Source organism: Letharia columbiana (genome assembly GCF_014066305.1).
Source record: "Letharia columbiana isolate WasteWater2 chromosome Unknown Sc0000032_s0, whole genome shotgun sequence".
Lineage (NCBI taxonomy): Eukaryota > Fungi > Ascomycota > Lecanoromycetes > Lecanorales > Parmeliaceae > Letharia > Letharia columbiana.
Window position 1 is genome coordinate 17,323 of NW_023501075.1, and position 19,752 is coordinate 37,074.

The 19,752-nt window shown below is 50.7% G+C and overlaps 10 protein-coding genes across 10 annotated transcripts; 6 read left to right on the plus strand and 4 right to left on the minus strand.

Moving 5' to 3' along the window:
• Positions 1 to 237: 237 nt before the first annotated feature.
• On the plus strand, positions 238 to 746 carry HO173_008484 (uncharacterized protein; the record flags this gene model as incomplete). The annotated part of the gene is made up of 2 exons (XM_037310384.1): positions 238 to 263; positions 335 to 746. 2 exons carry the CDS (start codon positions 238 to 240, stop codon positions 744 to 746), a joined length of 438 nt encoding a protein of 145 aa, XP_037162617.1.
• A 736-nt stretch (positions 747 to 1,482) lies between these two features.
• On the plus strand, positions 1,483 to 2,427 carry HO173_008485 (uncharacterized protein; the record flags this gene model as incomplete). The annotated part of the gene is made up of 1 exon (XM_037310385.1): positions 1,483 to 2,427. One exon carries the CDS (start codon positions 1,483 to 1,485, stop codon positions 2,425 to 2,427), a length of 945 nt encoding a protein of 314 aa, XP_037162618.1.
• Positions 2,428 to 2,669: 242 nt separating this feature from the next.
• On the minus strand, positions 2,670 to 3,395 carry HO173_008486 (uncharacterized protein; the record flags this gene model as incomplete). Its single annotated transcript, XM_037310386.1, has 1 exon — positions 2,670 to 3,395. The coding sequence occupies one exon, from the start codon at positions 3,393 to 3,395 to the stop codon at positions 2,670 to 2,672; it is 726 nt and encodes a 241-aa protein (XP_037162619.1).
• A 788-nt stretch (positions 3,396 to 4,183) lies between these two features.
• HO173_008487 (uncharacterized protein) lies at positions 4,184 to 5,841 on the plus strand (the record flags this gene model as incomplete). Its single annotated transcript, XM_037310387.1, has 2 exons — positions 4,184 to 5,677; positions 5,758 to 5,841. 2 exons carry the CDS (start codon positions 4,184 to 4,186, stop codon positions 5,839 to 5,841), a joined length of 1,578 nt encoding a protein of 525 aa, XP_037162620.1.
• Positions 5,842 to 6,687: 846 nt separating this feature from the next.
• HO173_008488 (uncharacterized protein) lies at positions 6,688 to 7,506 on the plus strand (the record flags this gene model as incomplete). Its single annotated transcript, XM_037310388.1, has 1 exon — positions 6,688 to 7,506. One exon carries the CDS (start codon positions 6,688 to 6,690, stop codon positions 7,504 to 7,506), a length of 819 nt encoding a protein of 272 aa, XP_037162621.1.
• A 446-nt stretch (positions 7,507 to 7,952) lies between these two features.
• HO173_008489 (uncharacterized protein) lies at positions 7,953 to 9,846 on the plus strand (the record flags this gene model as incomplete). Its single annotated transcript, XM_037310389.1, has 3 exons — positions 7,953 to 9,159; positions 9,210 to 9,515; positions 9,572 to 9,846. The coding sequence occupies 3 exons, from the start codon at positions 7,953 to 7,955 to the stop codon at positions 9,844 to 9,846; spliced, it is 1,788 nt and encodes a 595-aa protein (XP_037162622.1).
• Positions 9,847 to 10,254: 408 nt separating this feature from the next.
• HO173_008490 (uncharacterized protein) lies at positions 10,255 to 11,824 on the minus strand (the record flags this gene model as incomplete). The annotated part of the gene is made up of 5 exons (XM_037310390.1): positions 10,255 to 10,415; positions 10,477 to 10,503; positions 10,563 to 10,595; positions 10,668 to 10,799; positions 10,858 to 11,824. 5 exons carry the CDS (start codon positions 11,822 to 11,824, stop codon positions 10,255 to 10,257), a joined length of 1,320 nt encoding a protein of 439 aa, XP_037162623.1.
• A 3,338-nt stretch (positions 11,825 to 15,162) lies between these two features.
• Positions 15,163 to 16,705, minus strand: HO173_008491 (uncharacterized protein; the record flags this gene model as incomplete). The annotated part of the gene is made up of 3 exons (XM_037310391.1): positions 15,163 to 15,721; positions 16,012 to 16,238; positions 16,619 to 16,705. 3 exons carry the CDS (start codon positions 16,703 to 16,705, stop codon positions 15,163 to 15,165), a joined length of 873 nt encoding a protein of 290 aa, XP_037162624.1.
• Positions 16,706 to 17,152: 447 nt separating this feature from the next.
• Positions 17,153 to 17,575, plus strand: HO173_008492 (uncharacterized protein; the record flags this gene model as incomplete). The annotated part of the gene is made up of 1 exon (XM_037310392.1): positions 17,153 to 17,575. One exon carries the CDS (start codon positions 17,153 to 17,155, stop codon positions 17,573 to 17,575), a length of 423 nt encoding a protein of 140 aa, XP_037162625.1.
• Positions 17,576 to 17,614: 39 nt separating this feature from the next.
• On the minus strand, positions 17,615 to 19,146 carry HO173_008493 (uncharacterized protein; the record flags this gene model as incomplete). The annotated part of the gene is made up of 3 exons (XM_037310393.1): positions 17,615 to 18,432; positions 18,480 to 18,932; positions 18,990 to 19,146. The coding sequence occupies 3 exons, from the start codon at positions 19,144 to 19,146 to the stop codon at positions 17,615 to 17,617; spliced, it is 1,428 nt and encodes a 475-aa protein (XP_037162626.1).
• Between the last annotated feature and the right edge of the window lie 606 nt (positions 19,147 to 19,752).

Genomic DNA, 19,752 nt, shown 5'->3' on the forward strand with positions numbered 1-19,752 from the left:
CCGATGGGCTTGCGGCTGTCTGGTAGCCAATGGTTCCTTGTTCAGGATTGTCAACGATACGGTTCTCCGTTTTGCCGAAGCCGATGACGCAATGGACGTCAGCGAAAAAGGACCATGCAACAAAATCTTTCAAAAGGGCAACTCTTGAAAGATGAGGAATCTTAATCGCGGAATCGAAGTTGCGAAGTGCATCAAAGTGCTGAATACGGGCACGACGCATACCACTGAGGCGCAGCCATGCGGCCGAAGTTGCTTACGAATAGGTAGGCTGACTGTGAATCCTGCAGATACACACATATTATGAGCAGACTGCTGTTCTTACCAGAGACATCAGAGGAAGCGCATTACGAACACTTGCCATTGTTGATACTGCCGTCTACCAATTCTCTTCTCGCAAGCCATATTCTCGTGTGACTTCCCTACGCTCTCACACGCACACCTGGACCATGGCTTCTCAAAATACACCCCTGGCTGATTTGGAAGCTGCACATCTGCCTCCTCCTTCAAGTACTAGCTCCCTCTCCAGACCGCCGTCCTACATGGAACAAGACATGGCCGAACCTCTGCCCACTTACAAAGACGTCGCTCTAGGGAAGATCCAGCAACAGCGACTTAGATTGCCGAAACCACGTTCGAGGCGCGCTCAAGTCTCCATTGCCACTTGCTTCGCCGTCCTCTGCATCGGTCTAGTTGTCATTCCTCTCGCGCTCACGCATGGACATCTAGACACCAACGGCGATGAATAGCAGGCTTGGTCCACAAACCAGGTTCCGGCAGAAGATGAATCATTCACGAGTGGACCTTATCAAGAACCCAAAAGATTCATTTCCAAAGATAGCACACCGGGAGGTCGACCATTGTGGTGCCACGGTGCGCCGTCAGCGCACATGTTTCTGCGCCCCCAGATGCCATGAGATCTGCCACAAGTGCAGAGGCACCATTGCGGAAGACAGCTGGCGACAGTAACTCGTGCATCTTCGAGGCGAAGTCAACATCACAGAGCGGACGTGTCAACATTCACTGAATGGACTTGAAACCCTCGAGAAGAATGGTTCGATCGGCTGGACCAGCCTTGCATGAATACGGGGTGCGATGGTCTGTGCCGCCCCGAGAGGCTGAGTAAACCTTTTACAGTTCGCTTGCAACAAACAATTGTACTTGCAGAGCTGCATAACCCAACGGGTTTTGCCTTGAGCGAGCGTTTCATGTTTTTAATTTGTGGGCCTCCTGAAATCTGACTGAATACGACCTGGAAATGAACTTCTAATATCTCGCATGAACGGCGCACACGGCGCACAAGGCGCACCTCCTATTTTGTCTGCTTTATTCACCGCCTCGCTGTCGTCCTACAGTCATTGCTTCCTTCACCCAAGTCGCTCTTTGGCAACCCGTGTCTCTTCCGGTCTCCACACGCTCATTATATCTAGTTTTCTCTCTTTATAACGCTCAAACCCTCCAAATTTCGACTCTCTAAGCAAAACAATGCGTGTTACACTTGCGACTCTGGCCATTCTGGCTCATGCAGGACTCATCTCAGCTACCGATGTCTGTGCTCAACAAGCAAAGAGTGACCCAACCCCCAATTGCAATGCAATCAACCTTCCTGGCCTCCATGACATCGTGCCAGGGGGCACGCCGTATACTATCCGCTGGAAGAACAACACCGGAACCTCCGTCTCCCTCGTCCTCTGCCAGGGCGACTCTCTCGACATCAAGGAGATCGGCTGTATCGTGGACCACACCCCTAACACTGGCTCATTCGTCTGGACCCCTGCAACGGATCTCGTGCCAGATGGAAACCACAATTACGGCCTCAAGATTATTGCAGATACCGGCGACTTCCAATGGTCAGATCAATTCGGCGTCTCAAACTCCATAAGTACCTCTTCCTCATCAACACCGGCAGCCACACCTACACCGTCAAAGAAAGCTGTGAAAGAGTCAGCGAAATCCGTAAAGGAATCAGCAAAGTCTGTGAAGCAAGCCTCGGATGGGCAGGTTCAAGAACCAACAGGCACCGTTGAACTCGAGAAGCACCACACCAAGAACACTTCCAACACCATCAAGATTTACGCAACAGGCGAGTCCAAGACCCACACCAAGGTTCACACTCATACCAAGGACCACGTTGCCAAACCCTTCGCCACCGGTAAACACCTCTCCGCACACCTGGTTCACCACGAAGGCGCCAACGCCACTCACATCGTCAAGCACCAGAATTCTCACATCCTACCTTCCGTCGTTGTCACACCTGTGACGGAGTCTGTGACGCCGACCGTAGCACCAAGTGTGCCAACAACGCTGCCAGCTACGACTGTGGCACCACCAACGTCATTGAAGACCTCTTTCAGTGCGGGTGGTGCTGTCAGGGCTGCCGTTACGGGTGTCCCGTTGGTCCTTGGAGCTATGGCTGCTTTGGTGCTGTGAGCTAATCAGAAACCGTGAGGAGCTTGTTGATGGAGGTTATAGAGGGGAAGGTAATAACCTGGCTCTATGTATATATAATTCAATTTGTGATAAGAATCTAGGGTCGGACGTAAAATACAGGGCGTTTGATACCCCATATGATGCCACTGTCATTTACTCCCATCACTCTGTATGATCATGAGTCTTAATAATGGTGACCGCCGGAGCCACGACATCAGTCATTCATGGCACAGATATATCCATCATTTGGGCTCCCTCCACCCAATAGGTATCAAAGCACACGCCACATTGCCCACCCCCCTCTCCGTAGCCAGCAAATTGAACTGCGCAGCCGCATTCCTCGTATCCTGCACATCAATCCGAATCCCCATATCGTTGATATACCTCCTCGTCTCCGGCGCAATCGGATACATGCCCGGCCCCAACCCCAGTATCAATAAATCAGGCTTCGGCCACACCAACCCCAGCACCCCCCACGCGCCCTCCCCGGTATCCCATTGCCCCTTACTATTCAACAGGCGCCCGCGCCCGCCGCCTTCCCACGGCCGCCAGGCGAACGCTTCGCCCGACACGAGCAGCAGGCCGGCGCCGCCGGTTATCTTGACGCCGTTGTCGAGGTGGAAGCCGTCGGAGAGGCAGGCGTCTATCGAGGCCGTGGGAGCGGGCGCGTTGGAGAACACGTCCATGGCGCTGAAGTCTGTTTGGGTGGGTTCGGTGGAGGCGGGGCCGCGGTCAGTGGTTGTGGGGGGTGAGGAGGCGGAGAGCGGGGTGGGGGTTGTTGAGAGGCCGCGCGCATGGCTGCGAACGTTGGTGGTCTGGGGAGGTTGTGGTGATCGGCGGTAGGGCGAGGGGGAGTGCGATGAGAAACGTTTGGGGAGATTTGGTGGTTGTTGGCGGAGAGGGAGGGTTGATCGGATTGCTTCGGTGGCTCTGAGCGCGCGGAGGAGGGGGATGCTTGGGGCTACCATGGTGTGGCTTGGTGAGTATGCAGACTTCAGAAATAGCTTGGACCTCGAAGCAATTGGACAATGACAGGGCAACTAAGAGGATTGTTGGATGAACTTTGAGAGTTTGAACTAGAGTACGCGGTCTGCGGAATCGGCTCTCAACGTCACACAATTTTGATATTTTCTCCGAACCAACCTCATCTCATCTTCTCTACTTCTCTTCCTTACTACGTTCTCTTCTACACGTGCATCTTTACTGGAAACTTGCGCTGTGCAGTGTGATGTTCTAAGTTCAAACCTTTTGGGCTTCTCTATCATCATCACGAACTACGTGATATTTCCTGATTACTGATATTACCCCTCTTCCGTACAGAAAGGGTAGTTGCTCTTGAGTTAATTCCGTAAGCTCTCCGAATGCAATGCGATCTGCTAAGTCTACGTCACCTCTGAGAATGGTTCGTTCACCTTGGCCCAGACTGATATTCTTATCAGGTCCGCAAGCCATCACAGAGTTTAGGTATTTCATCCGAGCAAACCCGCACATCATGCCGATTAGCAAAGGAAGACTATCCAATGATCAAGGTAATGTGCAATGACACGCATGCAACCGGTGCCCAGGACTTTGTCATCTCATTGCATCCAACCCATTTCCTAGCCTTCGATGGCTTGAAAAGGGAGATACAACGGACTATAAAGCTCTTGGGCTGAGAACAAACGGTCGAACTTGATCTGGATCATTCCAGCGAAAGAATCTTGCTGTCCCCATTGAAGCTCGGAAGTCTCGACTGTACTGACTCTTACAGGGCACAATGGCAACTCCATTGCCCGTATCGGAGGATGTGGAGAAAGGCATAGAGAAAGATGGAATGGCGGTTGATGCATCCAGTGACGAGCCGAAGCACTCAGCGCATGCACATTCATCAAAAGAAACAACAGAGCCTTTTGGAAGAATGGGGCTGTACTTGAGCCAATTCGAGCGGCAATTGATCAAGTACAACCTTGAAGCACGAGGGGTCCAGCGAGTCGAGCCCCACGAAACTCATGCGCAGACATGGAAGGACTACATCCAAGCCTTCCTTATGTGGGTTTCCGTCAACCTGGCCGCCGTCAACATTACCCTTGGAATGCTCGCGCCAGCAGTCTATTATCTCAGCTTCAAAGACGCCGCATTGTGTGCTGTATTTGGGTCTTTGCTGGGCAGCCTCGTTGTTGCCTACATTGCAACTTGGGGTGCAGTATCGGGGAACCGAACTATGATCTTCACCAGATATACTTTTGGATGGTGGCCGAGCAAATTGATCGTGCTGCTCAATCTGATCGTACTACTGGGATACTCTATGATTGATCTAGTCGTGGCTGGCCAAATCCTCTCCGCTGTATCGTCTAATGGACACATGTCTGTCGTCGTCGGAATCATCGTTGTCGCAGTCATCGGCTGGGTCATCACCACCTTTGGCATCTCGATATACCATATGTACATGCGGTACGCATGGCTTCCGCAGCTCATCGCAATCAGCATTCTTTACGGTGTTTCTGCGTCTCAATTTGATCTGGCCACGCCGACTGCAGGAGATCCTCGGACCAGGATTGGTAACAGGCTGTCATTCTTCTCCCTTTGCTTCAGCGCAGCAATTACCTACGCCGGTGGTGCAGCGGATTTCTTCGTCTATTACCCACCATCTACGCCGCGCCTGCCCCTATTCTTTGTCTCTTTGCTTGGTCTGGTTTCCTCTTTCAGCTTCGCGCTCATTGTTGGTATCGGTCTTGCGTCCGGCGTGACCAGTAACGCCGCTTACTCTGCGGCGTATTCAAGTGGCCAAGGAAATCTCCTAGTCGAAGGTTTCTCCTCACTGCACGGCTTTGGCAAATTTCTTGGCGTAGTCGTCGCCCTTGGATTGATTGCAAATGCGATATATCCAACATACTCCAGTGGCATTGACTTCCAGATCTTGGGCAGAACAGCTCAAAAGGTACCACGCTTCGTCTGGAATACTTTCGGTGTGATCATCTACACTGTATGTGCGCTTGCCGGTCGCGATCATCTAAGCGAAATCTTTACGAACTTTCTGGCGCTGATGGGATATTGGCTCGCCATCTGGATTGCCATTATTTTAGAAGAGCAGATCATCTTTCGAAGGAGGACTGGGTACGATTGGACAGTTTGGAATCAACAAAACAAGCTGCCGGTTGGGATTGCGGCACTGATCGCATTCCTTGTTGGCTGGGCAGGTGCGATTCTTTGTATGGCTCAGGTTTGGTATATTGGACCTATAGCGAAGCAAGTAGGAGAGTATGGGGCTGATGTATGTTCCGGCCATCTTCTATGTTCTAATAAAGAGGTCTCAGTTGCTACTCTTTTATATGTGTGCTAATCTTCGGGCAGATGGGCAACTACGTCGGGTTTTCATGGGCTGCGCTCGTGTATCCGCCTCTCCGATGGCTTGAGCTGAGAAAGCTGGGCAGGTAATCCAGTGGACCTGGACAACATGTTACGCTTGCGACGACGATGAGTGACGACTTTTGACTGTTACTTTATCTGCTATCTGCTATCTGCTATTCATTCCAGTTTTTCTCTCTCGCAATTGCACTGTGGCACATTTCATTGATAGAAGTGCATTCTGCCAAGCCTTCACCTCTAAGCATATCAGCACAAAGCGATGCACACTTTTCAGTAGTTGAGCGATTCGAATCAGCCCTCCTAGTATCAAAGAGGCACAAGAACCTGCGCCTCCACAATCTGTGGAGATTTTGGAGTGCCATCGCTAGTTACAGTCTAGCGTGAAAACGCGCTCTGGGCTTCATAAACCCGCTCTGCAATTACAGAAATACATAAACGAAGTTTCAGATCTTGATAGTTCTGCTGATTGACATGAGTGTTGCGTCTTGTGTGTCATTTGCGTTGCGCTTTTCAGTCATACCCACCTGAATTATGCATTGGGCTAGAGATCTACCATCAATTTTCTTTCGTAAGGCTCCTCGCAGGTCTAATTCTTCGACGTCTTACGTTCTGTATCCCTTCCGCAAGGCTGATATTCTGGAACCCATTCTTTGGCTTGATAACAGTGCATCTTGGTAACGAAGCCCTCCCTCTCGCATTGCTTCTCGGGAATCTTTCGAACTCCTCCTGTTGACGATCCTGCGGTAGCCTCCCTTAAAAAACCTCGCAGCTCGGACAACAGTATTGTAGAAAAAGGCAATGCTTCGAAAGGATCTTGGCGCCATACACATTTCAACCTATGGAATCTCTTTCTTCTTGGTGCGGCTATCCTTATTGCCATTGCCCTCGGCGTCGGCCTAGGAGTAGGTCTAACAAATGGTGGTTCATCTGGCGGCGCATCATTCTCATTACCGTCCAATACCACAAGCAATAACGCCAGCATTACTGGTTCCAATGGCTCGTTCTTGGTCTTTCACCACATCCAACTCCTGGCAAATTGAACTAGCGCATCCTCTCATCAATACCAGCTTCAACGCCTCGGTCTATGACATCGACATGTTCGACAACAATGCTACCACCATCACCACTCTTTACAATCAGGGTCGAAAAGTAATCTGTTACTTCTCGGCCGGCAATTACGAGAATTGGCGCCCGGACGCCGGATCCTTTAATAACAGGACCGATCTTGGAAAACCGCTTGATGGTTGGGCAGGCGAATGGTGGCTCAATACTTACTCGACCGACTTCCGCAACGCCATGCTTTCGCGGCTCGATCTGGCGGTGACGAAAGGCTGTGATGGTGTCGATCCTGATAAAATGGATGGTGACAACGATAATGGCCTCGGTCTTACGCAGGCAGATGCTGTAAATTACGTCAACTTCCTAGCGGATGCGGCTCATGCACGAGATCTGTCAGTCGGCCTAGAGAACGCGGGAAAGATCATCCCGCAGGTTTTGGGAAAGATGCAATGGGGCGTGAATGAGCAGTGCCTACAGTATGGAGAGTGTGATACCTGGCAGCCATTTGTGGAAGTAGGGGAGCCGGTCTTTCATATTGAGTATCCGGATGGAGCGCCCAATGTGGCAGCACAGAAGGTGGACAGTATTTGTGGCAATGATGATGCTAAGGGGTTTGAGACGGTGTTGAAGGAGATGAGTTTGGATGATTGGGTTGAGGCTTGTCCTGATGATTGAAAAGAATCGAGATTGGTTCGACTGTAGCCATATAGGGAATACTGTTAAGTTCAATAAGTGTGAGCTCATGTCGAAGAGGCGTGTCTCGGAGCAAAATACTCGGAAGTACCACTCCATTCACATTCCGCTTAAAGACAAACACTCGAAAAGCATGGGCGTACCCTTCAAATCTTCTCTAGTTGACCTTGCTGTATGCTTGCCAGGAGACGTTGCCACGCTAAGTGTTGGTGACCCACTTGCTTCATTTCGAAGACATATGTGTCATACCCAAAAGATCATTATCAAAGGATGCTAAATCGTAAAATACAATATCTTACCATCGTAACGGCGCAGATCGTCCCCAGTCCCCACGTCGTCCGCTCAGCCCTCTAAATCATCGTCTCAAATCCAATGTCATCTCGTCACCTTGAGGTTGATTAGAGAGGAAACTTCGTCCCTAAGCCACCATGCCCGAAAGCCCGAAGCCCCTCTTCTCCGAAGACCGCCCCTCCTCCGAACAATCTAGCGAACGACATGTGGAGGAGGAAGACGCCTTACTGACTGGCCAACATAAACCCCAACAGAGCAAATATGGCTGGCCTTTTTGGAGAGAAATAGGAATATTTGCTTGGGCCGTCATCGCTACAGCCGCGGTGATCGTCCTTGCTGTTCTATACCAACACCAGCAGACGTCGCATCCTACAAAGTCGGGCGGATGGGGAAAGAATGGAAAGCCGAGTGGAAAGAGGAATCTGATATTCATGGTATCAGATGGTATGGGACCGACTAGCTTGTCGTTGACGAGGAGCTTCAGGCAGACGCAGAGCGGTTTGCCGCTTGATGATGTTCTGGTATTGGATCAGCACCTTATTGGGTCCTCGAGAACGAGGAGCACATCGAGCCTGATCACTGATTCTGCAGCTGGCGCTACGGCCTTTTCGTGTGGAATGAAGAGCTATAATCATGCTATCTCTGTGCTTCCCGATCATTCGCCCTGCGGGACTGTGCTTGAGGCCGCGAAGAAGGCGGGATACTTGACAGGACTGGTGGTTACGACACGCATTACCGACGCTACGCCGGCGTGCTTTGCTGCACACGTGAACCAGAGATCAGAAGAAGACCTCATTGCAGAGCAGGAGATTGGAGAACATCCGCTGGGAAGAGTGCTGGATCTCGTGCTTGGGGGAGGCCGATGCCATTTCCTGCCTAATACCACGGACGGGTCTTGCAGACACGATGACAAGGATGTGGTAGCTATGGCGAAGAAGAATGGATTTAGCTACGTGGATGATCGGAAGAGTTTTGATGGACTGAGTTCTGGCAGTGGTGTCAAGTTGCCGTTGCTTGGATTGTTTGCCAAAACGGATATTCCGTATGAGGTCGACCGCAGGAATATGGATGATGTCTACCCTTCGCTTGATGAAATGTCACAGACTGCGCTGAGGGCTTTGAGTGATGCAACGAAGGACAGCGATCAGGGTTTCTTTCTCATGATTGAGGGAAGCAGGATTGACCATGCTGGTCATGGGAATGATCCTGTCGCACAGGTGCATGAGGTGTTGGCATACGACAAGGCCTTCACCAGTGTCCTCGACTTCTTAGACAAGGATACCGTGGAGGGTGTACTCGTTGGCACCAGTGATCACGAAACAGGCGGACTGGCGACGGCTCGACGTAAGCATCCTTAAACCTCTCATGACTCGGATCTCAGCTGACCCTCACAGAACTCCACGATGCCTACCCTGTCTACCGCTGGTACCCTGACATGCTCATCAACTCCACTCACTCCGCCGAAAATCTTGCCTACCAACTCCGTGATCATCTTGCAAAGCAAGGCAAAAGCCCAAGAGAAGACCTAGCAACCTACATCCGCGAAAAGCTCATCGAGCAAGGCCTGGGAGTCTACGATGCTACGGATGACGAGATCAATCGCTTGGTAGATAACTCGGATCCATGGCCTGCCTCCTACATCTTTGCGGACATCATTAGTCGGAGAGCCCAGGTTGGGTGGACTACGCATGGCCATTCTGGTGCGTTCCCTCCCCTCTCTTCATTACGAGCATAGCGAGACTAAAAGTAATTACAGCCGTGGACGTCAACATCTATGCCTCCAGTCCCAAACACGCCCATCCCCTTATCGGCAACCACGAGAATACGGAAATCGGCATCTTCTTGCGGGAATACCTAGACGTGGATACCGAAGCCGTGACAAAAGAGCTCAGGGAACAACTGGCAACTTCGTCGAAGTTTAAGAACTGGCTAGGAAAGCCGGTCGATGATGTGAAAACGATGGCGGATATGGATCATTATCAGGGAGATTTTAAGAGAAATCTGGAGTGTGGATGTGGTGCTGTACACTAGTGGCCATGTGCAAAGCTTAACCAGCAAAATCGGTTAGCGGGAGTGTGCTAGGCGTACGGCTGATTAGTAGCGGAAGGACGGATGGGAAATGTTTGTATTGCTAGATATTCTTGATACCCATCCAATCCATCCTCATTTCCCATCATCATTCCACCCCATCTCTAAAATCCCACACACACACACTTACAAAATCCCCGTCGCTGACGGCATGCAGGCCCCCAAACCCTGGACAGACGGAGGGTCTGCATCCTTACCAAGGCCGTCAGAATCCCTCCTCCGGTGCCAAATCCCGAAAACGCCATTCCCCGGTCTCGAACCATATTCCGTCGCTGATTATTGTATTGTAGAAGGGGTCCCCCTGCCCCGCCTCTCAAAGCCGTCGGAGTCTCCCTCTTGTTTTCTACCCCTTCAGAACCCTGCCGACGACTCCTCCTCCTCCTCGTTTTCCTGCGTACCGTAGAAATCGTCACCGACGTCGTCGATCGGTGAGCTGGCCGCTTCGTCGGGATCGGATGGAGGGAGTTCGTGGCGCTGGTCTTGGGGTTGGCGGTCGAGAGCGGTGGGGGGAGCTGTTGGTGTTGTGAGTTTGAGGTGAGTTTGAAGTTATGGGGGGTTTGAGGGAGGATGTACCGGTAGGGGCGAGGGTGGATGGATTAGCTGAGGAAAAAGGTGAGCGTGAGGAGTGGTTCGTTTGTAAGGTTCAATGGGTCACATACCTGCAGTCTGTGTCGTTGTTGGGTTCGGAAGAGCTGATGGTTGTTAGGTTGTTTCCCGGTATTGGTTTCAGAGGACTTCATTTGTCTCCATCGTGGGGTCCTTACCAGCACATATCGTCTCCATGCTAGATGAAGTTGTCAAAACCGCTTCCTTTGCTCCACGTTCTTCGTCATTGACAGCTTCGTCAGATTCGTTGCCCGTTTTGTTGGCCACTGCACCTTCCGCAGAAATGTTGTCTGTCAAGGCATCAGTCTTACTGTCGCGATTTTATGTACAAGGTTGACAGTCTCTAACCCTCTCCGTCGATCATCTTCTGCTTTCCCTCGGAGAAATCCCTCTTCAATTTCTCCCTCATCACTTCCCTTGCCATTTGCCTCCGCGCCTCCGCCATTTCCGGTGTCTCCACCGGTATCGGCTTTGGCTCGTCGACCGGGTCATTCACCAACGTTGAACAACTTTCAGAAACCTCGGCAATATCTGCTGACGGTTCTGAACCCTCCCCTGACAACGGCTCCTCCTCCTCGAAGGCTTCCGGCAGCCGTCCCAGAATATCTTCGATTGAAGCTTGGTCGATCTCCTCCGGCAGCGACACCCGGCTCATCTCGCGCAAGACCTGGTCAAGACTCTCTGGCACCGGCACCAGCACCGTTTCCGGCACGTGCACCACTTGGCCATTCGGAAGGGTATGTTTCCTCACGATATTGTCACCGTGCCAATCAAACTGGTCCGCGTGCAGGTGACTGACATTGCTGTAGTCGAGTACAGCCCAATGTTCGGTGTGATTGAACACGTACTCGGCGGCGGACTTGGGGTAATCGAAACTTCCCCAGTTCTTGACATTGTCACCAGCCCAGGTTTGCTGGCGGTATGTGTCCAGGTCCGCTCCACTCCATCCTGCCAAGCACTCATGATTGCATGGCTTTGGGTGAGTGATCGCGTCACTCCAAAGGTGCAAACGGTGCGTCAGTAATCCGGTTCCATCCCATCCCGTTAAACATTCTGCGGAGAAAGGCCCGCCGCAACCGAAGTCCACGTTGATGTATCTGACATTTGGCATCGCGAATCTCCTGTCTCGTGCTTGGAAAGCCTTGACATTCTGAACATGCCGGTACATGTTTAGCGGATAGTTCAACTCTTTGTGCCGTCGCAGTGCTTTGGGACTGTGCTCTCCTGGCTTCGCGCGGTTTGAGCACTGGTCCAGAACCGCTGCATCATTCTCGATCTGCCATTTCTGGAAAGGACCGAGGCCGTTGTCGAGCATGCTGTTGTTTAGTAAAATTCCTGCTTTCTCTTCCTCCCTGATTGTTCTCCTCGTTGGACCGTCGCGTGGTCTATGAACGATAGGGCACGACTTGGGGATATCCACCTTCGTTCCACAGTTCATATCGGCCGGTAGGTAAACCACTTGGTCGTGGTAGAATTTCAAGGCGAGCTTGACTGGAGTGCATGTCAAACTTTGTGGGACGGCGATGGTCGAGTGATAGTCTTGGAAGAATACGTTCGGTTTGGCTGACGGTGGCAGCTTTGGGAAGTGATGTCCACAAGAGGTCGAGAGGTAAAATTCGTGGATACACATTATCCTATATGTGAGTCGTCTTCGAAGGTAGGAAGAGTGGTAATGACAGATGTAAATGTCTTTGAGAAGGGGATAAAGAAAGTGATGGTAGATGTGAATGCAGATGCGTGTGACAGATGTAAGTGAAACGCGAAACGGGAGGGGCACGATGACGAGGGTAGGAAGATCCGATGCACAGTGAAGCCTTCGGTTAATGTGGCAAGGGGTGAAGTTGCACAAGGGAATCCGTTACAGGACAACGGTAAGATGAGGAGAAAGCAGCAAGTCTGCGAAAGAGAGTTATGCTCGAGTATGTGAGAGGGAATCGGTGCCTTGCAACAGGATGCTGAATGGCTCGTGCAGTGTAGTAACAAGGGGATGTACTTGGTACCGGTGCTTGATGTATGTCTTTGCTGTTCTTGTTGTTGATGTTGCTTGCTGTTGCAGATGATGAAGACGGTAGGTTTTGTCTGGACTTGTGCAGCAGAAGAAGTAGTCCTCGGTGCATGCAACCAACCGGATAAAATACACAGCCCGTCTTCGCAAATTCACGTGGTACAATGGTTATGTATATATAGTGACAGCCGCGGTAAACGATATCACTCTGCGCGGCTAATGTAGATGTGTGACTGAAACAGAGCAGAAGTGACACTGCGGCACAATATTGGGTGTCACTTCCGTAGCTAGCGTCGTAAACATAAACAGTGTTTTGGATATACCAGAAACAGCGTCTTAAAGTAGTATAGTACATCACTGCCGCGGCTATATGGCATATATCAATGCTACTGTACACAGTACGGTTCTAGAGGCAGTTCTATACAGTAGTATGTCCATATCGAGCGGCTATCGTGGGTGTTGTTGTGAATACGACCGGTGTTGTGTACGACGGAAGAAACAGTGATGGAGTCAAAGGGCCAGGGACTACGGGACCGACAAGGAACTTCGGGTGAAGGGCCAGAGGTCACAGACAATAAAGGAAGATTTCGCATGAATGCGGTGGGAATGAAGGGGAGCTACTACAAGCGAGCAAATGCGGCTTAGTCTAGTATCGTAGGGGAGTGATAGTGGTAGAGTTGCTGGGATTCGACTGCTGTCCTACACTCTCCGCATGGACCTGTGCAAAGACAGGTCCGGCGCTATGCCCAGTATGGCTTTCACGAAGAGTGATTAGGGATTTAAGGTAACTGTAGTCAAGGTCGAATGAAGGTCGGGGATGAGTTCGAGTTGGATGGAGATCTAGGAATGGATTATAGGATAGGAAAAGGCGTTTGGGATAATGTTGGCTTGAAGCGGTGTTTGAGAAGGGTCGGAAGTATGGGAAATGAAGGAATCGCGGAGGATGAAGGGGCTACGACGAATGAAGAGGTATCGGGGATGAATGCATTGAGAATGAAGGAACTACGAAAGATGAAGAGGTATCGAACATTAATGCATCGAAAACGAAGGGAGTTTCGGAAGCTATTACGGGGTGAGGGGGATTCTAACGTGGCTATGATAAGTATTGAAGGAAGTTGTGGAGTTGATTCTTGGATGAATAGGGATCTGGAAATGAACTACAGAGTGTGAAAGGGAATCTGAGATTGCGGTGAAGGTGAAAGCGGCTTTAGGGATGAGGCGTACTTTAGGGATACGAAGGAGTATCAGGAGTGATTGGGTTGAAATTGTAGGATAAATTAGGGGGAGTGCATGGAGAAGAAAGGAAGTCTTGGAGAGCAGAATTTGGGATGTGAGAAGTGAAAATGAATGAGATTTTGGAAAGACGTTCAGGATCTAAAGTGGCTTATTGAGAATAAATGGAAGCTAAGGATAAGTGCTGACAGAAGAAAGTGAAGTTCTCTTGTGCAAGAGTTGAGGATATGGTGTATAAAATAGAGAAACATCAATGGGGTGGACTCGTAGAGAGTAGTGAAGATACTAAGGTGATGTGGAGACTACGATCGAGGAAAGCTCGGACTGGAGATATTGAAAACGAAGCGGAGGTTAGGGAGAAGCTACGTACGGGGATTGAAGGACTGAGATAGAGGAAAGCTTGGGCTTGTCGACATCGGAAATGAAGGGGAAGAAGTTACGGAGTAGCTACGGAGAACGAAGAGGGACTTCGGGACGCACGGAGTGATAACGAAGGGGACCTCAGGTGTGAAGTCTAGGGCACGAAATAAGGTCGGAGAGGCAAAAGGGATGGACTAAGGTGCTTGACTCGCTGGACCTTTGGACTTCCGGCATCTGCTCGGGAATTTGATTTTCCCATCTCTACCATTTATTTACAGCGTGAATGGGTTGAAGAATACCTACCTGAAGGATTGGCATCTGCAGGGGAATCAGCCTTCAATACTCGCCATGATTGGCTCGAGTATGCTTCGGATTCTGACATGGACAGGGGAATTAGCCCTTTGACACTGGCTATTCGCGAAGTAAAGAGCCTTTCGGCACTGTCCAATAGAGCTTTCAATACTGTTATTGGTAGTTCGGGCAATCTTTTGACAACTCACCACTCGGACGGTCAAAAACCCCTTCGGCACGGGCTATTCCTAGTCCAATACGCCCACGCTTGTAACACATTTGGTTTATGAAATACTCGGTATATATCAATGAAAGGTGATCAGCCCCTTGATCTTCTACCATTCCTCAAACAGCAAACCGGAATGTCTTTGACTACGGTTTACAATGGATCCTCTTCTGCCCGCCGTTTGCAAAGGGGGCGATCGCTTTCACTGTTCACCGCGGCTCGCGGTAGGCGTATCAATGCGGAGGTACGAGGTAGGTAGCAGACCCGGAATGGGCATTGAGTCAATTTGATAGAGGAGTACGCGGTCGAGGGGATGAAGCAGTGGGCTATGTATGGGGCGGTGGGGATGGGAGATGGGTCAAAAAGTATTGGATACAGAGCTAATAATCAACGGTCTATTGTAAAGCACCCGAACGCCATATCCATGTCTCGATCGAACCACGGCGACCAACACCCACTTTCATATCCAATACTTGCTCCAACCCATCCGCTGCCGGCCCCATCACTTCAAGCGCGCCCTCCGCCACATCTATCGTGTTCACCATGTCCACCCGGTTCCTCCATATCCCGGACGGCCGTGGTTCCGAGCCCGTCTCACTTTCTTCTCCTGATCGATGAGGTCCTGGTGCTCCGCAATGTCGTCCTTCAAATGTTGGATTTCGTCCTTCAGCGCCTTGATTCGTTTCTCAAGCTGCGCCTGGAGGCTGTGAGAGGCGCATTTGCCGGGGGTGATTCTCTCCCGGTGGACCATGAAGAGAGGGCAGGCTTGGGGTGGGCCGTGGTGGTGGTCGAAGGCGTGGTAGACGCTTCGCTGCCCGGCGCGCGCTGGCCGGCAGGGGAATTGGAAGGCGGGGGACTGGGATTCGCAGCCGCATTCGAAGTAGAAGATGTTGTAGTAACACATGGTTGATGCTGAGTGTTTCCGGATTAGGCTTTTGTTGGTGGTGGGTATGCTGGTGGCGGTTGGGGGTTTTTTGTGTCTTTTGGTTGTGGAGGGTGTGCTGATGAGAAGAAGAGACGAGTTAACGAATGGGAGCATAGCGTAGATATATGCAGCGGTTGAAGTTTGCAAAAGATGTCTAAGAGTTCCTGGATTGCTGTAGCGTTAGCGGGAAGGTTTTTCTTGTCTCAGACTCACAAAGAACGCAACATGCAAGATTAGGTGTGGATTATTATTTCAATTTCCCAATGTTTCTTTGGACTGCCGACAACGCTGAGACCAAGGTTTGCTGAATTGATTCAAAAATGCACAGATCGATGTTGCCTGTTCGGAACAACAGTACTCCTTGTTCGGAGCAACAAAGCAGGCAACCTCAACAATCGGGTGTAGAACAAGGACCTTGTTTCAGATTCCGCATGTCCCTCCTTCCTATCGCCCTTTTCTTACACGAAAAGATTCCCGACAAGATTCGCAGACTTGCGTCCGTTCCATATGATGTTCTTGGACATTGACACCTTGCCGGGGCCAACAAGGATCGCGCCAGTTGACATAGACCGTTTGTCCGTTGGGGCGATCAAAACGCACTGGATACCATGCTCGTGTTTGGCACTGTCTTTTGGATCGGATGCCGCTATTGTGACCACAAGCGGCGTAGAAGAAGATGTCGTAGGTACCTGGATTATGATTTCAGAGTCAGTCTTGCTTGTATGATTGGCGATATCGAGCTCTCAAACATTTCTCGAGAGTAAAACCTCCCAAGACACGTCTCAAGAGTCAGAATCTGGTTCAAAAGAGGACATGAACCCCAAAAACACGTACACATGGTCACGTTGTTACCACGTGGTGTGTCGCGGGCAGTCGAGCAACAGCGTACCCACGGTTGTAGGTGAGAAAACCAAGTCGAATTCGGACAACTAAGATGGTAGACGAGCCCTGGTGAGATGTAGGACAGCAGAATTAGTAGAATAGGAAGAAAACTTTCAAGACAGAGAAAGCGCCGGTCGGGTGAAGTCCTCAAATGTAAGAGAAATTAGTCCGGGAGAAAAGGAGACACCTGTGGCGGAGCTTGCTGCACTGTTCCGTGGTCCGAAGGGAGGTCCGGTAGAGAGGCTCCGATGAGATGGGGTTCTTCATAGCTCATTCCCGAAAGACGCTGCCCGGGTAGCTCTGCTTGACCTTAACTGAAGAAGCTTCTCTAGCAACGTACGATCTCTCAAGAGATACTACCTGGGTGACTCTCAGCGCCAGCGGCAAGACAACAGGGATATAAGGATATGAGAAATGCCTGATAACACCACAGCATCTTGTAGAAAACTTGGGCCATGATCCGCAGGCTTGGATGTTGGGTTGCCTTCCGACTCGCGATCTACCACAGAGTGTAGAGCGCGCTGCGACCCTTGCCCAGCAGAGAATTGATTTGGGAAGATCTAGAACCAGGATCTGAGATTACAAACGCTGCAGGCTACGGAGATCCATCTCTGACAGGGTTTGCCGGTTATTTTCCCCTCAATGTAGATTTATTACTTGTTCGGTATGAGGAGCCAGTCGGCATGGCAGTGAGGCCAGATCGTGTCAGAGACCGTCCACCATGTCACACCAAGAACTTTCCGCTGCTCGCGTCTGCAAGCAATTCATGATAGGCCAACCGTTGACGGCAAACGGCGGTGGAAACATTTATTATCTAAATCAAGGGAGAAACTTCACAGAGTTTTCAATAAGAGATGTTGAAACCTCGTCAGGGTACTGTCGACACAGCAAGCCTGAGTCCTCTTGCAACGCCGAAAAGTACGCTGAGGCTGAGGGCGCAAGAGAGCCAGTGCTAGGTGCTACACTGCTTGCATGTGGAAGCCCTGGGGCTAATGTACAATGTTCCTTATTGACAAGTATAATACTAGAGGCTATGCAAAAAGACCGTTTCGGTAATTACAATACCAATCGCTATCAACATGCACCCACGAATGACCGCCAAGCGCCAGCTATGCAAGACAAGACGCCTATTTATCCTAAATGAGCGTGACTCCCCCAATGACCGTGTCTCATCCGAGAAAAATCAAGCCCACATCATGAGCACACCAATAAACGCGACCAAAGCAGCGAAAATTGAGCCTCTCGTGACCTCTTCTCCTTTGGATGCACCACTGCCTTGCTTTTGGTCTCCTTGGTCAAAGCCACCAATGCCTGTCGCAGCGGTGCCAGATGCACTTGACGTTCCGCTGCCAGAGTCTGAGCCTGAGCTAGAACCGGACCCCGAGCCCGAGTCACCGCCAACTCCGGTCCCATCTGTGCCACCTGCACCTGACAAGCCTGGTACGGTTGCCAGATTGGTTGGTGTTGCTGTAGCTGACCCTCCTTTTGTTGACGATGTACTTGACGGGTTGGACTTTCCCTTGCTCATATCCGTACCGTCCGCAACGAATGACCCGAGAATAGTTGGGTCGTTTGTGAGTTCGATGTCGCCTTCCAGCCCATCCACGTCGCCGTACTTGTATGATACGGTGCCAGTACCGTTCGCGTCCGATGGCGCTGGATAGCACTCCACGTTGACATCATTGTACATAGAATAGAAATAGCCGTTCGTCTGGACATCCTGCGAATTCCAGTTGATCAACCCCCCAGCCCAATCAATCGTGCCCTGCCCGCTCTTGGTTGTACCAGCGGGCCAGAGGGAGAGCTGAATACGAGCAGGTGTTTGTGGGTAGTGATATTTATTGTCCGTTTTGTTGAAAGTATCGGCCTTGTTCAGGACACGTGAGGCATTGCCATCCACAGACCACGTCAATGATGTTGGTGTCCAATCAACTTCGTATGTATGCCAAGCGCTAAAGGTATCCCCACCTTCCGACACGGTCAAATTGATTTCATTCTCATCTGCGCATGTCAGTGGGATCTTTCGTCAGAGTCGCCTGAGTACTCACAATCCGTGACGCCTTGCCAGTAGAAGTTGGATTGGGCGGTATTGAGATCGGTGCCCACAAATTCAAAATCTATCTCGTCTTGTACGTCCGAGAAGAGGACAAAGGCGGACACAACACCTGCGCCTCGACTTGTCTTCATAGTCGCGCTAACCTTTCCATACCACACGTAATGTGAACTAGATAGAAGTGTTCCAGATGCACTTGCCCCGTCTTCTGCCAAGGTCAAGATGACTGCGCTGTTGTCCGGCGTTAGTAAGGGCGTCCCTTGTGACACCCAGTTGGCCTTTGACGCATCTCCAAGAAATTGTGTGTTTGCTGTAATCCCGTCCAACGAAGTCAACTTGTAGTCCTGGCTTTGACATACGGGTGCTGGCACGCAGGAGTCGAGAGAATTGGAATATCTGATGTCGCAGCCACCGAGACAATATGCTCCCACACCGCATTGGCCGTATTCTGGAGAAGGACACCGGTCAGCATCTCGTCATGGGGCGGCAAGTCAGGAAGACTCACGCGAACAACAGGGGCTTGACTCTGGGCACAGGTTGCCCTCTCCACACATTATTCCACCAGATACTCCATTGCCCGCTTGACTGCTTGATTGCCCCTGGGCCAAGACTGAGGAGACAGAGTAGAGGGCGGCCGCGGCAGCAGCCCGAAGGTAAACCATGGCTTGTAACGAACGTTGAAAAGATGCTTAGCGAATGCGAATGTGAATGCTGTGTGTGAAATACTTTGTTGAAATGGGGCGACAGAGTGCTTGTCGCAGGGGTTTCGTCGTTGGTGCCTCCTGCCGATCCTGATGCGAGGGGTGAAGAAGGAACAAGAATATTATTATATGGCGTGATATAACGAAAGACAGAGGCTTGATGCACCAAGAAGATCTAGCTGAACGAATGTAGGGATGATTAGCACTGCTGTCGTCGTGGGTTGAAAAGAAAACAAAGAATGAGAGAGCCAAGAGATGGTGGAGAAGGAATGCGCTAGGAGGATTGAATACCGGCGTGGCGTGGTGGCTGCTAAATTTGGATCGGCCGCTCTCGGGCCTGGCCAAGACCTTTTTGACACCTTTCAGGAAAAACATCGACTTTCCCATGAAACTACTATCTTTAAAAACTCGCTCGTGGTCGAGTCCGTCAATAGAATTCATCCAGATTATCATGCTACTCTATCGTGATGAAGATTCGGGAGCAAAGGAACCTTGATGATATTTATTCATTCCCTGTCCGTCACGGGGACAAAGCTCGTTGCTATTACCAGAACGACTTATGATGAA